This window comes from Trichinella spiralis (genome assembly GCF_000181795.1).
Source record: "Trichinella spiralis strain ISS 195 chromosome Unknown Scfld2, whole genome shotgun sequence".
Taxonomy (NCBI): domain Eukaryota; kingdom Metazoa; phylum Nematoda; class Enoplea; order Trichinellida; family Trichinellidae; genus Trichinella; species Trichinella spiralis.
Window position 1 is genome coordinate 2,128,819 of NW_003526941.1, and position 23,122 is coordinate 2,151,940.

Sequence of the window (23,122 nt, forward strand, 5' to 3'; positions counted from 1 at the left end):
CAAATACAGGAATTGAAAGAATCGCTGTTTCAATATTTGAAAATTTTCTGCAAAATAACTCATCCATGCAATACAGATGAACTATTTCTCGTGACAATGTATATTATTTGAATTTGAAAGCATCCGTTGAACATGAATGAAAGACAATTCTTTGTGTTTTATTTTTGTTATTTTAAAATTTAAAATTATACAAAGAATTTGGAAAATTTCGAAGAAAAAGTTTGTAGAGCTGTAATTTATGGAGAATAAGGGCTATTTACACAAGTATACGTGTATTTTCATTTGTATATGATTCATAATTAGATGTATTCGACTATTGCAGTTTCACGCCCAATAGATGACCGATTATACGAATGTGGTGACAAATGTATAGTTAGGGGTGCGTGGATCGAATAACCAGTCAGACTAGACCAGCTGCGGAACCATTGTCAATTTTGGTTAGCGTAAAATTCGTTTCGTCTGACCGCCTCTGCTCATTAGCTTTGTAATATGAGATGGTCAGTTGACGGGCGGTTGGGAATGAGATTGTGCAAGAGCAGACGTTGCTCGCGTGTCAATGTCCGCATGCCATTGCCTGTGGTGATTATTGTTTTCGACCCCAATTATGACAGCATGTTACCGAAGCGAGCGACCGGAACATGGTTTCGCTTTAGTACAAGAGTACTTGGGAGACAAGTGTCATAAAATGGTTGAGAAACTGCATTCTACAGTGGTGAACAATAACAGACCGTCGCTACTAGTTTGCCAATTGCACCAAATGCATCGCTTAGCAGGTGATGGACCGTGTCTAGCAAATAAGTGACCATCAATGGACCCTTCTTTATCCCATCCAGTGGCGATAATTGATAAGATGCGTCGTTGCCGAGTATCCAACTGCGACTCTGACCGGCTTTGGCAGTTCGTTTGGATCGCATTGCAGCGGTCAATCTTCGTTTGGATAGATCAAAGATGGCTAGATGCGATATGTGTAACGTCACGCAATAGCTTAATTGCAGTCAAAGTTTGGGTCAGCGGTTTGTTTTTAACGCAACATGGCGCCGGAACAAAGCTCTGGTGCCCATTGCATTGTGCAGTTGCGGAATTGGCTTGATTCGCTTTGATGTCGACATTATTACGTCAAGTTGCTAAACACAGCTTGAACACTGCTGACCAGTCCACTCTCAGCAGGATTTGGTATTGTCTTTTCAAAATCAAGTCGATCCTCGAATGAAAGAAGTTTGGCTTTTCACTTTTTGCAACAATCGTCTCAATGCAAGCAGTCGCTCTTGTATTATTTTTCTGTACAAGCATTAAGTAATGCTTGACCTGAGATAAATGGAAAACTTACATTTGATGAAGTTGTAGTAAAGGGAAAAAATTGTCATCACCAATTGTCTTCTGAAATGAAGAAAACTTCTTCAATATGATGATGATGACTGAAAAGCAACCGACAAAATTTGTATTATAATAATTATTGTTCTTTTATTATACCGTTTCTACAAATCAACCGAGTATTCTCATGTTTAAATTATTACGTGTTTAATGGAAAGAATGGAACAAGAAATTGCATATGCAAAATTATGATTATGATGATAATTGACTGATTGTGGAGAGTATTTTGTTTATTCAACGTGTGGAAATGCTTGCAAAGCATGCTTAACATTGAGTCAGCATTGTAAAAACGAAAAAATTGATTTACATATATATGATGTTCAATTTTCGCTTTCGTCTATTACTTTCATCTGCGCATAACTAAATCTAAATACCAACCTGACCCGACGATAAATGTCCTTCACTTCTTGACTTGCGGCTTTTAATTTTCCGCAAAAGAGCCTATCCCATAGCCAATGCCGACTAACAACGTTTGTGAATAATAATGAAGATTGCCGTTAGCGAGGATTTGTATAATCCGCTCAGCTTGCAGACGGTGTGCATTGTGTTGGTCAAGTACATGCGGGCCAGTTTGCCTCTTTTTTGCAGATACGGCCAGTTCTGTACAATAAGCGTTGAAATCCGAGACAATAATGAGCGGGTCGTTTTTGTCGGCCTCCGTTTCCTGCCCAACTCACTGTCCACATTAACGATGACAAAATTCGAGCTTTTTATTATTTGAAAAGAAAGAAAAAAAATACACATATAATAAAAACAATACAATACAAGAGTGACTAAAATGCAATTCGGCCTCATGTGCATATGGCAGACAGGAAAATTGGAAATTCACCATTGCCAGCATCAGTGCGGAGCATGTACCATCCCAAAGAGAATGATGAAAAGCAGTAATCCAGCTGAAATGAAAACTGAATTCAAAAAAAAGAAAAACAAGAAGATTTGGAAACAATGATTCAGAAGAGAAAAATGCAAAATGATTAATAAAAAGCTCTAAGCAAACAAATTTGTTTGAAACGTTTAATCTTATCATTTGTTTAAACAGCTAGCCTAATTCTGGAAAATAAACAAGCATCTTACCGAATGGAACTATTGGTTGAGCAAATTTTTGCAAGGCCCGCTTTGAACAATCAACCGGAAGTGATACTGTTGCCCAAAAATGGCATACAAAAAATATGGAAAAACACGAAGAAGACTAGCTGAAATTGGTTCACTGGGTTTGAGAAGCTTTCATCCCAGAAATCATCAACAGCAACTCTGTCCAAAGTGAACAATAAGAATTGTTAATGTGAAAAAAGTGAACACCAACAAAGTCGACGATTTTGCAGCAGTGCTGTGACTGTAGGCAAACAACGAATTTGGACTGTCTTGATTCACTACTGAAATCAGAAATTACATAATTTTTTAATTGAAGCATTCAGAATGATCGATCGATCGTTCAGCTTTTTTTACCTTCGTGAATTTCGTAAAGAATCAACGGTGGCCGAGGTGCATGGTGGATCCATGGTTTTTCCATCTCATTACGACTGTTCAATTGATAAATGGAAACTTCCGGTATGACGAAATTGTTATTTTCCGTCTGATCAGTTTCGGCTTGCAATGGCAAGCTGTGATGGAAAGCATCTTCGATTACGTCGTTCGAATTCATCGCCCACTTGGAATTTTCTTCCATCGACTGTGGGTGCACAGTGGCCGGGGTGGATTTCTCGCGGTCGGGTTTCAATTCGGAATTGACCACTGGCCGCGCCTCTTTGATTGCTTGCCTGAAGCTGTTCGATGTCGGCTTTATACGGACGCGGAATTTCATATTAGCCGATGAGCACAGTCCACCTTGGCGTTTGTGAATACCTGGCATAGAGCCGTCTGATGTTGCTGGAGAAATAACAACAAAATCAAAAATGGTACAGATGTATATATATATATATATATACAACTTACTTATAAAATAATAAGTTTGGCCGGGTTCGAATTCAAGACCGTTTGGTATTGGAGTGAATTCGCGGAAAATTAGCTTGATCGCTGTTTCTGTATACGGGCTGTAGCATTGACCGACGGGTCGTTCATTGTCCAGTAGACAATTTTCAAAGCCGTACTCAGATACCATGTAAATGATGCTGTACTCGGCTTGATCAAGCGTCACCGTGTCATTGTAAAGCGGGCAAATAATTTCCAACGAATCCATCAATTCTGCTTCAAGTGAAGCAGACTCAGATGGCGAGTGAAATCTTAAACAAAAATAGGTTATTCTTTTAAACGGAGATTGTATTCATTTATTATCTTGTTCTTTCTATTATTATTCTTTTCATCAAGCTAAGTAATGTTGTACAAGTGTCAATTATGTTGGAAATTTTCAACTATACATGTAATATTTAATTTTCACACGATATCGCATAGATTGGCATGTAAACTGATTTTTGAAACTATGTCAAGCGTAGTCGCATTTTCAAATTCTCGACAAGCAAGTAAGCAAGCAAATCAAACACTGACACACGCAGCTGTGATGAATAGGAGTGGAAAGAGGCTTTTCACTGTTAATATTGCCACCCCTGTGACGAGCCCATTTTTATATTTTTCTTATTTTTCTCAACAATAAACGAAACGCTAAATTCCACTAGCTGCAGGTACGCATGCCCTCTTGAACAATAGAAAAGTAAACGGATTGATCTTTTTTTTAAAAAAAAGGCAACCAGCAAGGGTCATCGTAGACATTTTTCACGCTTACGAGCTAGGGTCATGGTTCCACGGATTCACCGCTTGGAAAACAATCAGATAACGGGAAGTGGGCACGCGAGGACAAATTTACACACCACGTTCATCGTGCAAACAACGTCAAGTTTCCGGTCTCTTCGAGCCGGAAGATTCAGCGGCGACCCGACCAACAGAGATTGAGAGAGCGAAAGAGAATGTAATAATAACGACAACATTCCGTTGCTATTTTTAGCTAACTGGAAAATGAAGCAGAATGAAAATCGAATAAAAAAATTCCCTCGACTCAATGAAATTATCAATTCCAATGAAAACTGGGGGAGAAAAGAATTTCTGTTTCATTATTAGTAATGTATATGAGAGCGAGTGAGTGGACAAAACCAAATGTGGAGCAGTGAAAATAGTACCGGACGACCTGGAGTGCAAGCACCAGTAGAAGAGCACTTGATAAAAAAATGGCAGTTGTTCAAAAGAGGGCCAAATATGGGAATGGTTAAAGCTGCCGCTTGTATGCCCAGAGCTGTATGTATATATCAGTTCAGCTATGGGTTCGGCCGTGGACACCTGCCATTTTCTTTTTCTTATTTAATACTGAAAAGAACTAAAAAGTGGTCAGCACTTACATTGGGTTGCTTGAGTTCCAAAAGACATCGGGCAGCTGACGGCCGAGACAGCTCATCGAAAAGCTGAACAACAGCAACAGCATTAGCATTGTCACTAGTGGTCGGTCTTTGAATGATTCTATCTGTGCAAAGTGGTCGTCGTTGTAAGCAGAAGAAAACTGCAAAAAGCCAAAGCCAGAGAGGCAGCAGCACCGACGCGCGAGGCAAAAAACAAACACAATGAACTGCCGTCGACGTGAAATGGCTTCGCGCGCTTTTTCACCGTAGGCGGAGCTTGAATTTTAACTGACCAATCACCGCGAATAAAGCAGCGAGTCACAACAAATCGAGCAAACGTTCAATGCAACCGAAGCGGCATGTGTGTGTGCGTGTGTGTAGGCGGCATCAACTGGAAATAAAGCGCGCGTCAAGGCAAAAAAAACCAAAAATTGTTCTCCTCTTTTTGTTAATAATAAGTTGACTTCACTGAGGGGTCAGCATTTAAACTGCGGCTAATTGACCTGTTTTCTTTATCTTTCCATGCGTATATTTTGCATAAATTAATTTAGATCACTTACTGCGGTCTTTATAATTGCATTTTTTGTGTATTCTTCTTTAAACTAAACTCTCCTTATACAAATAATGCAAACATAGCAATAAAGTTGTGGGTAATATGACGCCACTGTGAATTCCCTCCTATTGTCTGTAGTAACTTTTTTACGACTGATCCTCAACAAGCTGTTATGGTGGCTAGGGCAAAATGGCTATCGAGGTCGTAAATCACCGTACTATCGATGGCGCCATATTGGATCAAAATGGCGAAATTGTTAAATTGCGTGCCGATGGTGGATGAGTGAAAAGGCGCCGAAAGGGCGCTTGCTTTGTCCTCGCATTGTGCAGATTTACGTCCTCTGACATTAGTTGATTGTTATCAATCAGCTTTGACAGAAAGATGATAAGAAAACCCACTGACTCATCTACATATGTAGATGTTTATTTCTGTATGCATTATGAATTTAGTTTTTCCTTGTAATTTAATCAATTCGACAATATATTATTTATAAAGCCGGTAGAAAGTTTTCTGCTTTTCTTTACTGTTGATGAAAGAGTTCTGTCAGCGTATTGGCGTGATGTGAAGTGGTTTTCTTTTGACTAGGCTTAACAGGTGCAAATTGATGCCGATTTGACAAATTTTTTTGTATCGCATCTTATTGTATTGGTTGGGTATCGTTTCAGTTAGCGGCTAATTGAATGCAAACGCACGCGGTTCGTTCAGCTGGATCTGTTTTTAGTCGTTCAGGCGTTGAAAATAGTTTTTCTCGCTTCGCATAACAATTAGGTTGACCAGCTGCTTTTTGAAAGTGACCACTGACTGCAGGCGAGTTCAGCGTTGTTTGCAGCGAACGGGCTTTATCTTTGCTCGTTTAAATCTGCAGTAGTGAAGATATACTTTATTAATAGTTGTTTCTTCTTTGTTTTTTAAATGAACTTCTCTTACAACTTTGCACATCACATCTGCCCGCCGTTTCTCTACAATTTGTAGAGCAGAATTTTCTTTTTCTAGTTGATTTTATTTCTTTCCCTTTTTCTTATCAGCTACTATCCAATCGAATTGACGTCATAAGCGTTGTGAAGCTTCTCATACATAGTTAGATGCTATTTTGACCACAAGATCGATATTTTACAAAAAAAGCCTGTTATTTATACATTTATTATCTTTGAAATGCTGTATTGTAGTGATAGAATTTGTGGAATATATATATTGTACAAGTAGTAAAAGCTGAGGATGACTGTTGAAAGCTTTGGGGCGATTTAAAGAAATGAATGGACATTTTTACCTTTTTAAGAATCGATTTTCGACTTAAAGCTTGGCGTCTGAATTAGTCTTATTAGTTTGAGGAAACCTAGTTCAGCTGAGGTCACAGAATTAGTCGGATTTTGTGTAAAAGGCGAACAGTGAAAACAAGTGAAGCCAATCACTAATCCGGTAGGCAATCCCATTTTGCGCACCAGGAATCCCTTTTTTTCTCTCTCCCCTCCCTTCCCCCTTCTTTTTCTTTTACATGGTTCATCATTTTATGGAAAATCAGCAGGTGCTTGCTAGTTTGGCGGCTTCATTTTAAAGTTAGCCCGAAACTCTGACGAGTAAGCAGATTGATGCTAGTACAGCAGATGACAGGTGCGGCCGGAGGCTAAGTCGATTTTAATTGCAACTGAACAACAAGCTTCGTGTGCTCAACGAACTAACTACTGACGACAATCGTTATCATTGTTGCTGCTGTTCATTCTTCATTTACTCTTCTCTGCTTTTCTATGTGTTGTTGTTGTTGTTGTTGTTGTTCAACAGCATGTTGCTGTTGTTTCATTGATCAGAAAAAAAAAGATTTGCCAAATGTTCGCGAACCTAGTTCAAAAATTTCACTCTCTTCCAAACTGACTGAAACATCCAACGTCAGGTGCTTTTTTCAATATTACACTGACCAATGGTTTTTTTTCTCATGACAAGCTCAAATTTAAGCTTGAAACGAAATTTGGCAGCAGTTCGTTTGAAAAATGGCCCCTTTTCCAATTCATCATCAACATTCCGCTTTTATTGAACTGAATGTTTGGGCTGCCAAGGGGGAGGGGGCAGGGGGAAGAAGTATTTTTCGTTTGTCAATACGAAAATTTTCCAGCAGTGTGATGATTTGAATTTTTACAAATTTCAATTTTGCTTCATCATCTTCTGCTTCAATTATACGACTGCAATGCGTGCGTATAGTCATCGGGAAAAACAGTTCATTTTACAAAGACTGACGATATCAACGATCGTCAGTCATGTATGCAATGGGAGAAATTGTTCGTCGTTGTTGTTGCTGTTGGTCTTGGCATTGACCGACCAGATGTATAATATTATTTTTTCGGTCGCTTTTGTTGTTGAAATCAATGTTGTATAGAATGAAAAGAAATTGATCGTAAAATTTAAAATGACCAAAAAAGGAAAAATATGCCACCCTGTTGAAAATTGTGAATGTTTTTTTGCCCACCATATTGTGTGCAAACAAAATTTATACGTCCAATTTTTTTTGTATTTTCAATTTGAAGTGTTGCTATGAGCGTCATCAGTGGTCGAAAGGGTGCTTGTACAGGTGCTTGAACAAGTTGAATGCATTGTGCAGGGTCGTGGCGCCCGCTGGGAGATGCCTTTTCGAATTGAATGTTGATGAATAGTGTGTAGAATGATGGAAGACCACCCGCTTGTATTTGTATGCACGCGAATTGAGCGTACTGGCCAAACAGCGACCGCAGGCGGTTGGTGATCGCATTGTGCCGTCGGTGCCGCGCCATGCGGAGACGATCACCTGATCAGCATGGAAATCGACACAGTCCGTTGTGGTCGTCTGTCTGCTCCGGAGGCGAAGTCTTTGACTACCCAGTCACAGCGTGCATGTCAGAGTTTCGTCGAACAGAAGGGACAAAACAAAAAGCTATGGAAATGGACCTTTCAAAGTTGCCTTTTCATCCAACAGTAATTGGATCGATAAAAAAAACGTATAATAAGCATTATGCTGAGACTTGGCCGAATTGTGACTATCGTTCGTTTTTTCATTGCGATGGAGCCAGCTAATGTTGACTCGTCTGGCTGCTTGTCGCGGGATGTTGGTGGTCGGTTGCCGCCACAGGATGCTCGAGTGGCGTGTTTAATCCGCTTAGGTCATTGGTTGCGTCAACGATTGGGCAGGGAAAAGTTGACGGTGACGCATTTTGAGATCGACGTGCCGATCCGCTTGCAAAGCTCTTTGCAATGTCAAGTGGCGTGCGTGGTCTTCTGCTGGCCACTGCACCACCGCAAGCGCAGATTAACGCCCGAGCCGAAACTGAGCAACCGAGTATCCGATGTTGCTGTTGCAATAGCAAACAGCTACAATGGACGGACAAAATTGTTTGATTTTCGTTCGTCTGCTCAGAACTGCCTGCCTGCTTGTCAGTCTCGGCTTGCTCAGCATCTGGCGAAGCGACGAGAACAGGTTGACTGATGACTACTGACCGGCTGACTACTTGCTGATGGTGGATGAATCATCATTGCAAGAAACATTTTTCCATATTGTTCGTTTCTTTAAGAAAAAGCCGAAGCATTATTTCAGTTGCACAACTTATTCGAAATTTTGGTTAATTAATTAATTCATACAAATCTGTGCGTTCACAAGCTCAAAGTACAAACAAATTGTGCTTATTGCTCATTTTTATTTATTCACTTTTTGGCTGGAAAGCTTTTTTTTTCTTGTTGTCAATGTTTGTTTGGTCTCTTCAAGTTTTCGGGGTTTCTTGTTCAAATGTTAAGATGCACTGTAATGGCAGACCTAATTGGATTAATTGCATAGGCTAATTGAGTACCAGTTTTGTTGTGCAAACAATCTTTTCTTTCAAGTGGGCTTTAAAAAACAATCTGCCACTGTTTCCAGTGTACGGAATTTGGTTGAATTTATTTAAAACGAAAAAAGATTGCAAAAAGTTTTCCATTATTTTATTCACAACGAATTGTCCAAAGGGGTAAATTGTCGCTGAGAAAAGCATTTCACTTTATACCATTTGCTAATAGTAGCATAGCGCAGTGATTGATCAACTGATTGATTGATTGATTGATTTATCCGCATTACCGGTGCTGCTTCTGGACAGCGATAATGTGAATAGTAGTTTGTTTCCTTTTGTTCTGATGTCCCTGAAGAATGATCAGAAAAATTCTTACTTGCTTTAACACAGATATATATATATATATATATATATATAGCAAAACAACAAACTGCTTTCAGTATTATATATATATATATTTATATATATATATATATATATATATATATATATGTTGGCTGCTTTTAGAGTGAAAATGAAAATTTTCAGAATTTGGTTTGTTATATTTAGAATAGGGGATAAAAAAGCATTTACTGATGAATAGTAGTGGTTGAGTGTCAGAAAATGCCGATGCAACGTGGAACTGGTTAGTTTAGTTTAAGCAGTTTGTTGTTTTGCTTCTTTAAAGAAAATTTTCCACTACTTTCAAAGCTCAGCCTTTGAAATTCCCATTCCTCGTGTTGATTTCACTGCTCATTCAATTCAAAATGAAACAAAAATTTATATTCATCATCATCATCAACTCTGCACAGCTGTACCGATTTGTATTTGATTGAATTTTATCAAATTGAACACGAAAACTATTATTAGCTGAACAACGAAAAATTTACAGAAATTTACGAAATCGAAAATTTGACCACAAGGTGATTCAGGGAATTTGATTTTCAAGTACAATGATGATTCAGGGAATTTGATTTTCAAGTACAAGTACAGTTACAAGTACAAGTACTTTTTATGCTAGCATGATCTATTTACTGCTGTCTTGTCTACTGTATAATGGTCATTTATATTTTTCAGTTTTCTTCAGTTGAGAAATTCACAGCCTTCATCATGAGGGAGGGGGGTCGTATGTTTGTTTGGAACTTCGTGTGCACATTTATCATTTGTTGTAAGAAATGACTATTACCGGGAAACTTATTTGACTTCAGTATTAGAATAACTTTAAACCATGAATTTACTTTTGCTGAATTTTGGTTTTTCAAAGTTTGAGCAGCTTGAAAATGCACATTAGTGACTAATTTTTAAAGAACATAGTTGTGGAATTGTGCAAAGTGAATTTCGTCTTATCTCCGCGTTATCTATTCTTAACATCGCAACGAAACTGTTGACTTCTTACTGATTGAGTGTCAGCATTTCTATGAACGTTAAAAAATTCGTTTTGTATAGCATATAAGAAGGCGAACCAAAAATGCTGAAAATGAAAAACTGTCTTTCTGCTTTGACTGTACGCAAAGTAAACGATCTGTTATGGGTGAGTGCATCACAAAACATCCCACCTAACCGTGGGATTCAGAGGTGATTATCAAATGTAAACAGAATTTGATCTTCGTTGGCATAAATTAACCAACAGAGTGGACAAAGATTGTATTAGAATAGGATTTTGATTAAATAAATGACTACTGTATTGTATGGCTTCGTTTGATCGATTCGAACATGTCGAATTAGCATCAGTCCAAGATGGTGCAGTGTTCATGATGATGATTTGTAGAACTGTTGATTTTAATCGTCTGTTTTGTTCCAGACAGTTCAAGCGTTCGTTAGTGGCTTAATTGAAATCTGACGGCTGATTTGATCAGTTCTGCTGGTTTTTCCCCCTTTATTCTCAGTTTTCATTACAACGACACTTCAACAACCAATCACCCTTGGGCGTTGTTGCGTGCAGATTGCGGTTAGCACAGCTTGGCCAGCCTGCACCTCTTCAAAACTATCGATCCTCTCCCCCACTCCTTCCTTTCTTGCCCAGTTAGCGCCTGATTGATTGATTCACTCACATGTCTGCAGGTGGCCGGCCGGCTGCCGGCGCATCATCTTTTTCAAATTTCAATCAGAGTGGCAAGTCGTTGTGAACAGGCGATGACCACACGTCAAGCCTGGTATAAATGAGATTACTACCAATCGATGCCATAGTCGACGTCTGGAAATTTGACCCTCGGGTTTGGTTCCGGTCGTCTGGGGAAATATGTCGGTTTATTAACCGCACATAGTCCGCACAGTTTATCATCATCATAAACCGCAAACATAAATAGAAATGTGCATTTCTTATATTGGACACCAGGTATTTATTTTGGTATTGAAAATCTATAAGTACAGCACAATGAAAATGAACAGAATGACATTAACAGCAGCAGTTAGAGAGAGAGAGAGAGAGAAGAAAAGAAAAACGGAAAAAGAAGAAAACACAACTGAATAACCACCAGTAACAGTGTTGCATTTTAGTGACTAGTGAACAAATGAGCACCTGATATTCTGTTGTTGTTGTTTTTTTTGTACAAAACTCCTCGACTTAACCAACCAATTAAGTTAACTGATCACCAATTCATAGAGAGCAGCAGTACTGAAACAGCGCCAACAATGGTGCATCGAATTGATCCTTTCAGCTTCGCGTTGCTGCTGCTACTCAAACCGAGAGCTTCGAGTTCACCATTCGACACTGCAATATATGAAATGTTGAAAATAGAATAATTCAGTTCATCAACAACGAAAATATTATTTTTCACTTACGTTCATGAATTTCATACAATATTATCGACTCCGTCTCAGGCTGCCTACGTAGAATTGTATTCGGATAGACGAAATCTTCAAGCTGCTTTCGGTTTGAAAGCGGTACATCGACCCGGTAACTGCCAACAGTGTCGTCCACTGGTCGGCTTGTTCGCCTCGTTTGTTCTGCTTTGGAAACATCCTGATTAGGCGACGTCTTTTGACGAGCATTGTCCATGTCGTTGGACATCTGTGAACCGGGAGAATTGGTCGTCGCTGAACCAGGCAGTGAGTCGCGGTACTTTAGTAGCCACTGAGGATGATGTATGTTGGTTTGCTTTTTCAACGATCTGTGATTGTCTTCTCGACCGCGCCGGATGTGAACCAGCATTTTCAGATTGTTAAAACTGCACAAGCCATCGGATCGTTCGTGCATACCTTCGGCTGATCCGTCTGAGGTGGCTAAAATGAAAATACAATAATTTCATTTCAGTTTTTCCACATCACCATCAAAACGTGAACGTACAGATGAAATAATAATTGTGGCCGGGTTTGAATTCTAAACCGTTTGGCATTGGAGTGAATTCACGTAAGGTGAGCTTTATTATCGAGTCGACATATGGACTCGAACATTGGCCTACTATGCGTTCTTTATCAAGAATGCAGTTGTCGTAGCCAAATTTAGATACCTATATTGAAGCGAAAAGCCGAACATTATTACTCGTTTATGTTATTGTTGTTTAAGTTTAGCGTCTCTTCCATCAGTCGTAAAACTTACCATGTAAATGATGCTATGCTCGGCTTTGTCTTGTGTTACTGTGTCAGTATATTTTGGACAATGAATGTCCACTGAATCTCTAATGTCAGCATAGACGATTAATCCAGCACTGTTGGCAGTGAACCTAGAACAAATCTCTGCTGTAACTGGTGGTGATATGGAAACGACCTTGACGTCAGGGTAATGCAAATAGAATTTTTTGTCCTTGGGCGAGGTCTGTTTCTCCTGCTGAGGGAGAAATGAAGTTACGTCGCCGTCTATCCTGTGCCTATTGTTCACTAAATATTGTAAACTTGTGCATGCATTTTCTCATTGTACTCTCCCGGAGACCTCTGAAAAAAAACGGTAGTGGACGTTTAGCGCTGTCCACTCTGTTAATAGTGAAGCTCAATAAGCGGCCAGTTGGGACAATGAGCCATTTGCAGATTGGCATGGCGTGAGAAACGGAACCAAGAACGACCTGATCTCAAATTTGACCCTGATTGAAGCGTCGTGATGGCGGCCAAATAGCCACACGGTCGGTCAGCGAAAAGAAGCTATGCGTGTCAATTGGGAAAAGCTGATTCACTTCAGCTACATTATTAAAACCCTGGACGCTGATTTCTCCAGCGAATACATGTAAATTTCGATGTGCTATTGCGAAGTGATTATTTTTTCTTGATTTCATTATAAATATATAAATGTAAATTAGCCGAACAGAAAATGAAAAAAAGGCCTTGACACTGGTTGAATTGAGTGGAAAATCTGCTTTATCGGTGAACGACAGATGAGTAAGGAAAAAACACAAATAATGACTTTTCACACGCTTGAATTCAACAGGGAGTTCGTGAGCAATTTTGTTTGATAATGTTTTTTTTCATGATGCTTCTTTCCAAATGATAATAATCAAAGAAGGTTAATTGGAAAACTTTTTACGTAAACAGCGTCTTTCCACTCGATTTACTAGATAAGATGACCATACTGGAACCAGAATTCTCAGAATATTATATGCAATAATTAATGATAACAAAAAGTTTTTCAATATCAGCTTTTCTTCACGTTTTGCATTTTTTTCCAATGAAAACAAGGAATTTTGCTATTTTTTAATAATTCAAAGTTCATTAGTTAAAACTGTTCACTATGTTGGAGTTTTCATCACGAAGCATCAGACTGATTAATTAATTAATTAATTAATTGGCTTACTTCTACTTCTAATGCTTGCATAACTATTCTATGTCAATACAATATCGTTAATCATCATTGTATTTGAAAATCGAAAACCCTGAATCATATGATTCAAATGAAGAAGAAAATAATATTGAAAAATGTCTTTCACATCCTACAGACGAATCATTTTAATTTGTACATTATTTTTGATAAAAATTTCCAATATTGTAATAATAGCTATTGTTAATGATTGTGTTTGTAATAGATAATAATAATTTTCATGTTCAATTTGATAAAATTTAATCAAATACAGATCGGTACAGTTGTGCAGAGTGGATGATGATGATGATGAATATAAATTTTTCTTTCGCTTTGAATTGAATGAGCAATGAAATCAACATGGTCAGCAAGCATGCTGCTTAAACTGAACAAACCAGTTCCGCGCCACATCGTCTTTTTCTGACACTCAACCACTGCTATTTAGCAGTAAATGCTTTTTTACCCCTCTTTTAAGCCATACTAACGACTGATCAAACATCAAATTACAATAAAGAACAAACATCCGCACCATTTGCATATATTTATTTATTTATTTATTTATTTGCTTTTATTTTATTGCAATGAATTCCCTTGGTTTATCTGATTTGTCGATTTTTTTCAAAGGAATGCAATTGTTTGAACAATTAAGTCAAGCATTTGAACGCGGTGCATCAATTTCCAGACTAACGAGAAACTGAAAAACTTTTAAAGCTAGACTACACTGCACCTACTCGGAGCAATATTTCTTCTAATAACGACTTTTGAAAATTATCGAAAAAACAATACAAACCATTTTCAAATCCACCGATGATAGAAAATAAATTTTTACAACTGGTCATTATTATTTATTATTCTCTTGATTTCCCACTTTCTATCCTTTCGAAACATTGTGAATGCTCAAGGAATAAGGCAGTAGAAGAATTAATATTTGTAAATTGAATTAAATATTATTTTTTGCGTTGCTTTATTTCAATTTATGGTCATCACTTTATTATTATTATTATGATGATGATTATTATTATTATTATCAGTATAATTGGGCTTTACGCATTTTCGTGAAAGTGAACACCGTTTTTGCAATTTTTTCAATTGTTCGCGTTCGTCGATGCGAATGGATTGTTGCGGCGATATGTTTCAAGGTTCCGAGGTTGCGCTTCTTCAGCTGTAATTGTGTTTATCAGTAGTAGTAAAGAGTAAATGAAACGTGAAGGTAAACCGGCATCTCTTCTCAGATCGACCTGTCAAATTTTGACCGTTCAACTGTTGGTCACTTTTCAAATGCAAACGTCAGCAGGCTACTGTTGAAAGGCCATTGCGCCATTGCTAGGTGTTGTCCAAATCAGAAACACTTGTCTGGAAAATTTTCTGCCATATCCTGTTGCCCAATGCATGCTGATGTTGTATTATTATTTTACGTTCACCGTAGGGGAAAGTGGTGATCAAGTTTATTTCAGTTGCTCGATTGCAAGCGAAGTTGAGTGGAGAAATGAATTACACACTGGACAGTTGGAGCTTTTTTCCAACCAAACATGCCCTACTGCTCTGTGCTTGAGCTTTATTTGTGATAAGATGGCCGAGCAGCTGAGACGCGATCCTTTTGCACACAGAGATCAGTTTCGGATCGCGGTCGTTCAAAGCGTAAGCCATTTGTGTTAACCGCTAATCCTCATACAAACTGGCCTAAAGTAAGACGCGTCATCCAAAGGCGGCCGGCCTTGAGAACACAACTTGTGAATACAGGGATGAAAGATGGGGGAAAATGAAAAGCCAGGCATCCAGGGGTCGGATTGACGCCGCTTAGTCAAGTATAGTAATTGGAGAAAAGATTTGCAGGTGTGTGATTTAGTCACGCAAAGGCAACTTTCAATGACTGCAATTAATGAAGCTGAAAATATGCGAATCGGTTTTCGCTAATCAGCCGACTGAGACATACCGTCGCCAACAACATCTTTAACATACCGACCAACTGAAGTGGGCATGGAGGAGGAAGTGAAGCCAGTCTGAACATTGCAGACAAAGAAAGCAATGTTGTGACAACTAGAGCCAGAAGTCTTATCGCATACCTATTTGTGCTCAATGGAAAGGAAAAAACCTAACCAGAGTCTGGTTTCTAGCTGAACAATATTCTGAAATGCAATGAATCTGTTTTACAATAAAGAAAAGTGTATTTTCGTCTCATTTTTCACTCTACAATTGGGTATATTTTTTTCAATTTTACTCATTCACAAGGGAAAAAATTACGCACGATGTGTAATAAGCTGACATGTTGAGACATGTTGGACAAAAGAAGCTACTTTTGAAATCAGCTCTTATTTAGGTCGAAGGTGAATTTTGAAAAACGTCGAGGCCATTTCTAACTCATTCTCAACATTATTACTTTTTGAAATCAGGCCAACGAATTTTCAGCGTCGACGGCGTCGTCGTCGAGATGCTGTGGACAATTTTTGAAAGGAAAGTTTTCAACCCGTTTCTTAGAAGAAAGCATACAAATGTCCTGAACAATTTTCAGCTTGAAAGCAATCAATGCAAATTTGTTACGCGATCTGTGATTAGAATTCTTTTCGAAACTTTTCAATCGTTTGCGGTGATTGCACGTAGAAGATATAAAATATAAAGCACAAATATTTTGCATTAGACATGCATGGTGGATGCGAACAAGGAGAAAAGTGGAAAAGAAATCTGCTTACTTTGGATTAGTGGAATTCCAGTATATGTCAGCAAGTTGCTTGGCCAAAGCGAAGCAGCAAGCTTGAGCGAGAAGTATACAGCCAAGCGCACTGGGCGCCATCTTGGCTTTAACTTTTGTGAAGCAAAAACAGAATTATCCCTCAATCAAGTCAGCTGTCAAAAAATTCAGGGTTTGCAGTCAAACTGATTCGCGGTGCAACTGGGAACTGTTGGATAGGTTTATATACAGCTCTACTCTGTCGGAGGGGTCAATAAAATTAGCCCTATTGGTCGAAAATTCACCACGCCAGTCGGCTAATGGAGGTGTCGACAGTAGCGCCCCCTTTTTGCTCGCTGTTCCATTTTGGCATAAATTTGTATAATCTGATCACAACTACTGTATGAACAGAAGCTTGCTTAGTTGAGAATTTTTTTCGCTTTTCATATAATATTTGTTTATAATTTTATATAAGCCTCGTCACAAGAATCCCGTTCAGTAATCCAAGAACAACAACAATAATGATAATTCAATTGTCCTAACCTTACTTCATCTGGATGTGTAGCATAATCGTCATAAAATAAATTTAGTATATCCGTAGCAGGCAACTAGAGGAATTTGTTTTGAAAGTTGACATTTTTGTCTGATAAATTTCATTTACTAAAATTTTAAATAGCTGGGAAGTGCTTTCTTTTTATTAAATGCTGCTTAGCTTTCTTTAACAAAAAATTGTTTTCAAAATAAAGCCCAGATTGGAAAATGATTAAATTGAAAAGTAATATTTGTCTGTTTTTCTTTTAATCTTATCACTTTATCAGTACATTTGTATGATTCAACGTTTGACGTGCAGTGTCATTTGATGTTAATAATAGTAACAACAGATAGTGATTCGGATAATAGTGTAGTAAAAGGAAATTCTTTGCGAGAATTTTTGGAAAAAACAAAAATTTTGGGCGTATTTATTTTAAATATAATTTTGTACATTTACATGCAACTCTGATCGATATGATCGACGAAAGGGGATTGAACTTGCATTTCTGCGCGCTTAATCCGTTGTGTTGATAATTGATGCACAATAAGCTTCTGAATGTTTGATAGGTTTCATACAGCAGCTGGTAGCTTCTGTGGGAAAGGATTATTATTATTATTATTATTATCTGGAAATGTAGATTATGGGTTTTGTGCAGATGTTGAAATTGAAATTAAACACTTTTCTCATACAGAAAGTATTTGAAATAAACGTAAAATATAAATGTTTCTTTTTTTCGCTGCATTTACACTTGACGCAAATAGTAATTACACGTTTGTGCGTATCTGCGGTTGCGTGTTTGCGTGTGGGGAGTAAGATCCAATCGAATGATTGCATAAGTAAATTTTTCACTTCAGCTTGTGTAAATTTTCTAAAACTGGAAAATTAACATGCAGTAAGCAAAATTTGTCCATTTCACTGAACGTTCACTATTGTGCAGAACTGGTGAATTCATTTATTTCATTCTTTCTGTTCAACGTAATAAATTTCAACTGTCCACAGAGTTCAGTTGATCACAATGTGCAAAGATAGTGGCTTTGCCTAATAATATTTGGTCTGTTATGCTGCTAACTTCGGTCTTTCAAATTCATCTCGTTCGTCTCTTCTTTACGTAATGAAGATTGAAGGTTTTGTTCAATTTTGCCCATCTGGGAACAATAAGCAGTGATTTTGGCACGATGACCGTGTTCTCCGCAAGCAATGTCGATCAGCATAATTTAATTTTCCCTTGTTGAACTCTCTGTTCAGTTGCGTTCAGTGCCTCGATCGATCAGAAATTCCAATAATTGAATACTTATGCAAATAAGTGAATTTACCAACGACTTTCATTTGAACAATGAAGCAAGCAAGTTATGAGTCGTTTCGTTTTTATTTTTAAACAGTGGGTTCAATTTCAGTTTTGAGACAATCCTATCACGGTGGTCTAAAGGAAAACTTGAAAATCTGATAATTTGAAAAACATCGATATCGATATCTTTTTTATACATGCATATGCGTATATCATTTTTTCTTTTCTCTTCCAGCAATGTCTAGCCAATGTAGTTTTGATCAAAGTCAGATAAATTGCTGAGCATGCAACTGAGTAATTTTGACGGGACTGGAAAAAAGTTTTCTTTTTGCAAACATACCAACACAACTGTAACTAGAATTTTCTAGCGATAATCTGGAATTAGCCTTCAGCGTGTTTTCATACTGCAAATCTCACAAATCAACGTTGGATTAACAAAATTTTTTGAGCCGACGAGAACACACGACCTGATTTCACCTGACTGCAAAGCAAGTAGATGGCATATTTGCAAACAGGAACGAAAAAGCTAGATTGAAAAAGCGATTGTCAAGCTAGAACTCAACTTTGCTTACTCCAAGTGATCGATCAGTGATTTTTTGATCGTCTGCATCCGGCTTCACTATTGCCGGGGAAGTATTTTATTTTATGAAGGGAAATTGATTTATGAAAACAAAAATTCTCAACTATCATCCATCAGCAACAGTGCTACTGTTGCAAGAAATTAATTATTGATAAAGTTATATCTTTGCAAATGCTATTGACTGAAAAGATTATGACCTAGTTGGGACGGTGGTGTGCGTATGTCAGATTGCAAGAAAATTATTAAATTATGATAAAATTTATAAGCAATACTTTTTACTTCTGGAAAACATTGTATCCTCTTCCTTTCTTTCCTTTTCTGGACCACTTTTTTGAAAATTATCAAGCAGCTTAAGACATTATCCCGTTTTTTATCTATAAATGGTAAAAATGCTCATTTTGGAACGATTTGGATATGCAGGGGTTTTGAAAAGAGAGTTTCGTTGAAGAATAGTCATTTGTACTAGTGGTTTTTTATATTACACACTTCCCCGATACCTCAATCATGAACATGCTTCAGATTCTTAGCAAGTTAAAGTTTATCAAAGTTGGTTGCTAATTTTTATTTCTTTTAATGCTTGAAGGCACTGATTTCTTTCTTTGCATTATAAACGGCATGAAGTATTTTGAAAGTTTTTCGAGCTGTGTGAATATGGAGGGAAATGTGTTTGAAAATCTTGTCGCTGTTTGTTAGTAGTTGAAAATGAACGGCAAGCAATATTAATTTAGACAAGTCAGAGAAATAATTAAGAATAAGCTCAGGGCAAAAAGGTGTAAATGAAGGCTTTGCAAGCGACCAGAGCAGACGCTGGCTTTCGAATGGCCGTTGTTGTTTTGTTGATTTTGATCATCTAAATAAATTAATTTGCTTATTCAACACTGAAAATGTTGCATCAAACACAAATACTCAGTCGTTCAGTTAGTCGAGCAGGTCGATATGCGTTCGCTCTGTGCTTTGGCGCAGTGAAGCGACTGTTTGACCAATAAACATCATTTCCCGCAGGATTGTTGTGAGCAAAGTTTAGTTCTGCTGTAAATCTGGCATTTTCACCGGCTCTGTGATTTGGCTGATCCCAAATGATGAACGGTTTAGTCGATGCGCGATTGATGTCAAGCTTGTTTTTACCTCAAACAAATGAACGAAATTGCCTCTTTTTCCTATATCTTCATAATTGTTATTAATTATGTAAAAAAGTGACTACTTTCCACAGGTTGATAATTCTCTTCTTTGACGTCGAACTGCAGTCGCATATTTTTCGAATAGCACAATCCACGATCAGTGTTTTGCATACCTTCCATCTTACCGGTGCTAGTAGCTAAAAATTTTCAACATTATTTTTAACTTTATTCATCGAATTGTACACTCTCTGCCGACAGTGTCAATCAGTTTCAACGTCAATCAGGCATTTCAATCATACGCGGCTGTTTTTTCTAACTTAATTAGTTTATTTCTAAACTCATTTCCCTATACTGTTTAAATGTGACATACAATATTATTTGAAACGAAAAATGGAATCTGTTAGTAACTGAAGGAAAGAAAAAAATGCAGCTTTCAAATATGTGAGATGTGAAATATTCGTTGATATTTGATAGATTTGATAGATGATAATAATTATTATTGTTTCATCATGCAACAGTGGCATTATTAGCCGAGGAAATGATGAACAAATTTCTGAAACGAGCTTACTAATTAGATAGTAGCGTCGATTGGGGACAAATTCCAAACCACCGGGATTGGGCGTGAAACGTCGGAAAACCACTGTCACCACTTGCTTTTTATAAGGCACTGTACAAAGACCGACCAAACGTGCGGTGGAATTGATTGAGCATGATTCATAGCCAACTTTGTCAACCTGAAATGTTGTTATTCATTTAAAGAAGAAAAATAAGCAACAATAGTTTTCTAATTGTTGAAGAAAATGGTCACCATGTAAATTATTGAAAATTCCAATAAATTTGGTAGCGTTTCTCGTTTATACTGGGGACAGATTAGATCGACTTTGTCATGCAATTGGACAACGAATGGCTCCATAGCTTTAGTGGAGACGAACCTGAATAATGATCGATGATAAATGATTGACAAAAGATTTGAAACTGAAATGCGTGTTTTTTTGGCATTATATACTAATTATTATTATTACTGTTGTTGTTATTTTTTGGAAAGGGTAAAAATTGAAGCCGCCAATATGTGAGATTATTAGTTGCAGTCGAGTATGGTCGAGGCCATAGGCGGCGCGAATCAAAGGTACCTGGACTGTGTAAGCTAATTCAAGCAGTGTTTGATTAAAAGTACAATCCGATTTGGCAGCGTTTCTGTGTTGAACCTACGATCGGTCATCTGATACTAGCGTTGACCTTGGTTTCAGTTGCTCAGATTGTCTGAACAATGTCTGAACTGTGCTTGATGAAGAAAGAAGCCGCCAACGTTGGCGTCTGGTCGATGGTTCAAGCCAACTGTGATCACAGAGAATTGGTGACAAACTTTGACAGCTGTCCTGGACATCGACAACGTTATGGTTGCCACTGATGGAATCTGAATTGCAAACAACCGACTCGATGTCGTCGCTAGTGAATCTGGCGTCTGCTAAGGTCGATGATTCTTATTTATTCACTTCATACAGACGGGCTTTTAAACTTCTGTCAATGATCTGACAGTTGGTTGATATTCATCTGACAGTTTTATTGTAAAGTCGACTAATGTTGAATTCATTCATTTTGTTAGAGATTTGGATATGCTACTTTTTTCTTCTTTACCACATCTACATCATCATTATCAACAAATGCAAATGCAAATATCAAAATGGCACAACTGGCATTTGTTCAGCTGTCAAATGAAATAAAGACAAACAAGCATCAAGATTCTTTAGTTGATTTGCAACTGAGAGCAATTTTTTCGTTTTATTCATTCAAATTCATGTTCTTGGAAAGCTGATCAGTGAATACATAAGCGTTACGCAACAATTATCTTTTTATTGAAAAATATGATTAATTTTGTCTCACTATTTGTTCATATTTCTATAATTGCATAGAATGAAAAGCGGAAGCAGAAATTGATGATAAAAATAGCATTCAGTTATTACTTTTTTTAAACTATTTATTGCACATATTTCTATTAATTAAGTCCAGAAAATGTTTGACAAACGACAATCGAGAATGTGTGGGTGTGTGTGTGTGTGTTGTGACTATTTACGAAAACAGTGCTAATTTTTATTTGAACGTTACGCAAAATTAATTGTTTGTTCATTACTGCTAATCACCTGTTATCTAAGCTGCGTAACAAGCTTGTTTGAATTATCAATTTATTATCACTATTTGTGAAGCGTGTTTAGTCAGATTGTACATACACTTACTGCGGATTGGATGAGTTCCAGAAAATAGTGATGACTTTAGCTGATCGAATAATAAGCAACTGATTCAGCAAAACTGAAAGTACAGTGATTGGTATTGTGGATTTGTGGAACCAGCTTGCCATGGCGATGCCATTGCACAACAACGTCAGTTATGTTGTAATTCGATGGATAACTGATGATGGATGAGCATCGTAAGATGGGTCTAAATTTTAAAGAAAACCAATGAAATAAACATGAAGCGGAAGTTAAATGAGAGGATTCAGTTTGTTGTTGTTACACGCTTTTCAATTCAACATATGCAAGTAAGTACAGTTGTACGTGTTCAAGAGTTGACTCACATATACAGGAGAGAAAGAGACAGAGAGAGAGAGAGAAAGAGAGAGAAAGGCAGATAGACAGACAGAGAGCGAGAGAATGAGTGAGCTAGCTTTAGGCTTTGACTAGCCAATAGAGTACGAAAGCACGGAGCGGCCGCCCAGTTTTGGCCTTTTGTCTGACGGCAAATAGCTGCTGGCTAGCAGGCGTTCAAGAATGGAGTTTGTCAGTTTCATAAGTTTGCATACTTGGATGTTTTGATATCCCAACGCGAACATGATCTAGGATGCTGGTGACGATCGTAGCAGGGGGCAGCAGGCAGGCAGCTCGTGCCAATTTGTCACGCTTCTTATTCACACTTGTGTTGTAAGTAGGTGCGTCCGAGGTCAGAGACTAGGTGGCGTGGGGTAGTTGCCATGACTAAAAATTGACCCAAATTCCATTTTTACACTACATCATTAGACTCTTTTTTCTTTGGTATTTATTTATATTTGTAATATTAAGAATGTCTTCAACCAAGTGAGATTTGGTCTCTTTTTCGTCTTTTTTTACTATTTATTCTTTTAAAGATTGCTTTCCAATTCAGTTAGCAGTGCAATTTATGGCTATATTGAAAACAGTGTGAAAGGAAATAAAAATTATCCTAACAGTTTAAAGTATCACTTTATTTT

General features: G+C 37.6%; 9 protein-coding genes across 9 annotated transcripts; 3 read left to right on the forward strand and 6 right to left on the reverse strand.

Moving 5' to 3' along the window:
• Positions 1-704: 704 nt before the first annotated feature.
• Positions 705-1,109, reverse strand: Tsp_02964 (CcmH). The gene is made up of 2 exons (XM_003379251.1): positions 1,027-1,109; positions 705-984 (listed from the first exon to the last, which is right to left on the reverse strand). Exons 1-2 carry the CDS (start codon positions 1,107-1,109, stop codon positions 705-707), a joined length of 363 nt encoding a protein of 120 aa, XP_003379299.1.
• Positions 1,110-2,610: 1,501 nt separating this feature from the next.
• On the reverse strand, positions 2,611-3,767 carry Tsp_02965 (ephrin-4). Its single transcript, XM_003379252.1, has 4 exons — positions 3,748-3,767; positions 3,304-3,590; positions 2,818-3,237; positions 2,611-2,744 (listed from the first exon to the last, which is right to left on the reverse strand). The coding sequence occupies exons 1-4, from the start codon at positions 3,765-3,767 to the stop codon at positions 2,611-2,613; spliced, it is 861 nt and encodes a 286-aa protein (XP_003379300.1).
• A 688-nt stretch (positions 3,768-4,455) lies between these two features.
• On the forward strand, positions 4,456-4,761 carry Tsp_02966 (conserved hypothetical protein). Its single transcript, XM_003379253.1, has one exon. The coding sequence runs from the start codon at positions 4,456-4,458 to the stop codon at positions 4,759-4,761; it is 306 nt and encodes a 101-aa protein (XP_003379301.1).
• Positions 4,762-7,634: 2,873 nt separating this feature from the next.
• Positions 7,635-8,000, reverse strand: Tsp_02967 (conserved hypothetical protein). The gene has a single exon (XM_003379254.1). The coding sequence runs from the start codon at positions 7,998-8,000 to the stop codon at positions 7,635-7,637; it is 366 nt and encodes a 121-aa protein (XP_003379302.1).
• A 276-nt stretch (positions 8,001-8,276) lies between these two features.
• Positions 8,277-8,748, reverse strand: Tsp_02968 (hypothetical protein). The gene is made up of 2 exons (XM_003379255.1): positions 8,712-8,748; positions 8,277-8,659 (listed from the first exon to the last, which is right to left on the reverse strand). Exons 1-2 carry the CDS (start codon positions 8,746-8,748, stop codon positions 8,277-8,279), a joined length of 420 nt encoding a protein of 139 aa, XP_003379303.1.
• Positions 8,749-10,690: 1,942 nt separating this feature from the next.
• Positions 10,691-11,165, forward strand: Tsp_02969 (conserved hypothetical protein). Its single transcript, XM_003379256.1, has 3 exons — positions 10,691-10,814; positions 10,889-11,024; positions 11,111-11,165. Exons 1-3 carry the CDS (start codon positions 10,691-10,693, stop codon positions 11,163-11,165), a joined length of 315 nt encoding a protein of 104 aa, XP_003379304.1.
• Positions 11,166-11,590: 425 nt separating this feature from the next.
• Tsp_02970 (ephrin-B2) lies at positions 11,591-13,207 on the reverse strand. Its single transcript, XM_003379257.1, is given in 6 exon segments — positions 11,591-11,712; positions 11,784-12,224; positions 12,328-12,451; positions 12,541-12,808; positions 12,834-13,005; positions 13,018-13,207. The coding sequence occupies 6 exon segments, from the start codon at positions 13,205-13,207 to the stop codon at positions 11,591-11,593; spliced, it is 1,317 nt and encodes a 438-aa protein (XP_003379305.1).
• Positions 13,208-16,362: 3,155 nt separating this feature from the next.
• Positions 16,363-16,892, forward strand: Tsp_02971 (conserved hypothetical protein). Its single transcript, XM_003379258.1, is given in 5 exon segments — positions 16,363-16,391; positions 16,434-16,485; positions 16,563-16,630; positions 16,643-16,769; positions 16,866-16,892. 5 exon segments carry the CDS (start codon positions 16,363-16,365, stop codon positions 16,890-16,892), a joined length of 303 nt encoding a protein of 100 aa, XP_003379306.1.
• A 2,652-nt stretch (positions 16,893-19,544) lies between these two features.
• Positions 19,545-22,269, reverse strand: Tsp_02972 (ephrin-B2). Its single transcript, XM_003379259.1, has 7 exons — positions 22,248-22,269; positions 21,115-21,367; positions 20,714-20,837; positions 20,474-20,639; positions 19,989-20,102; positions 19,686-19,912; positions 19,545-19,637 (listed from the first exon to the last, which is right to left on the reverse strand). The coding sequence occupies exons 1-7, from the start codon at positions 22,267-22,269 to the stop codon at positions 19,545-19,547; spliced, it is 999 nt and encodes a 332-aa protein (XP_003379307.1).
• Between the last annotated feature and the right edge of the window lie 853 nt (positions 22,270-23,122).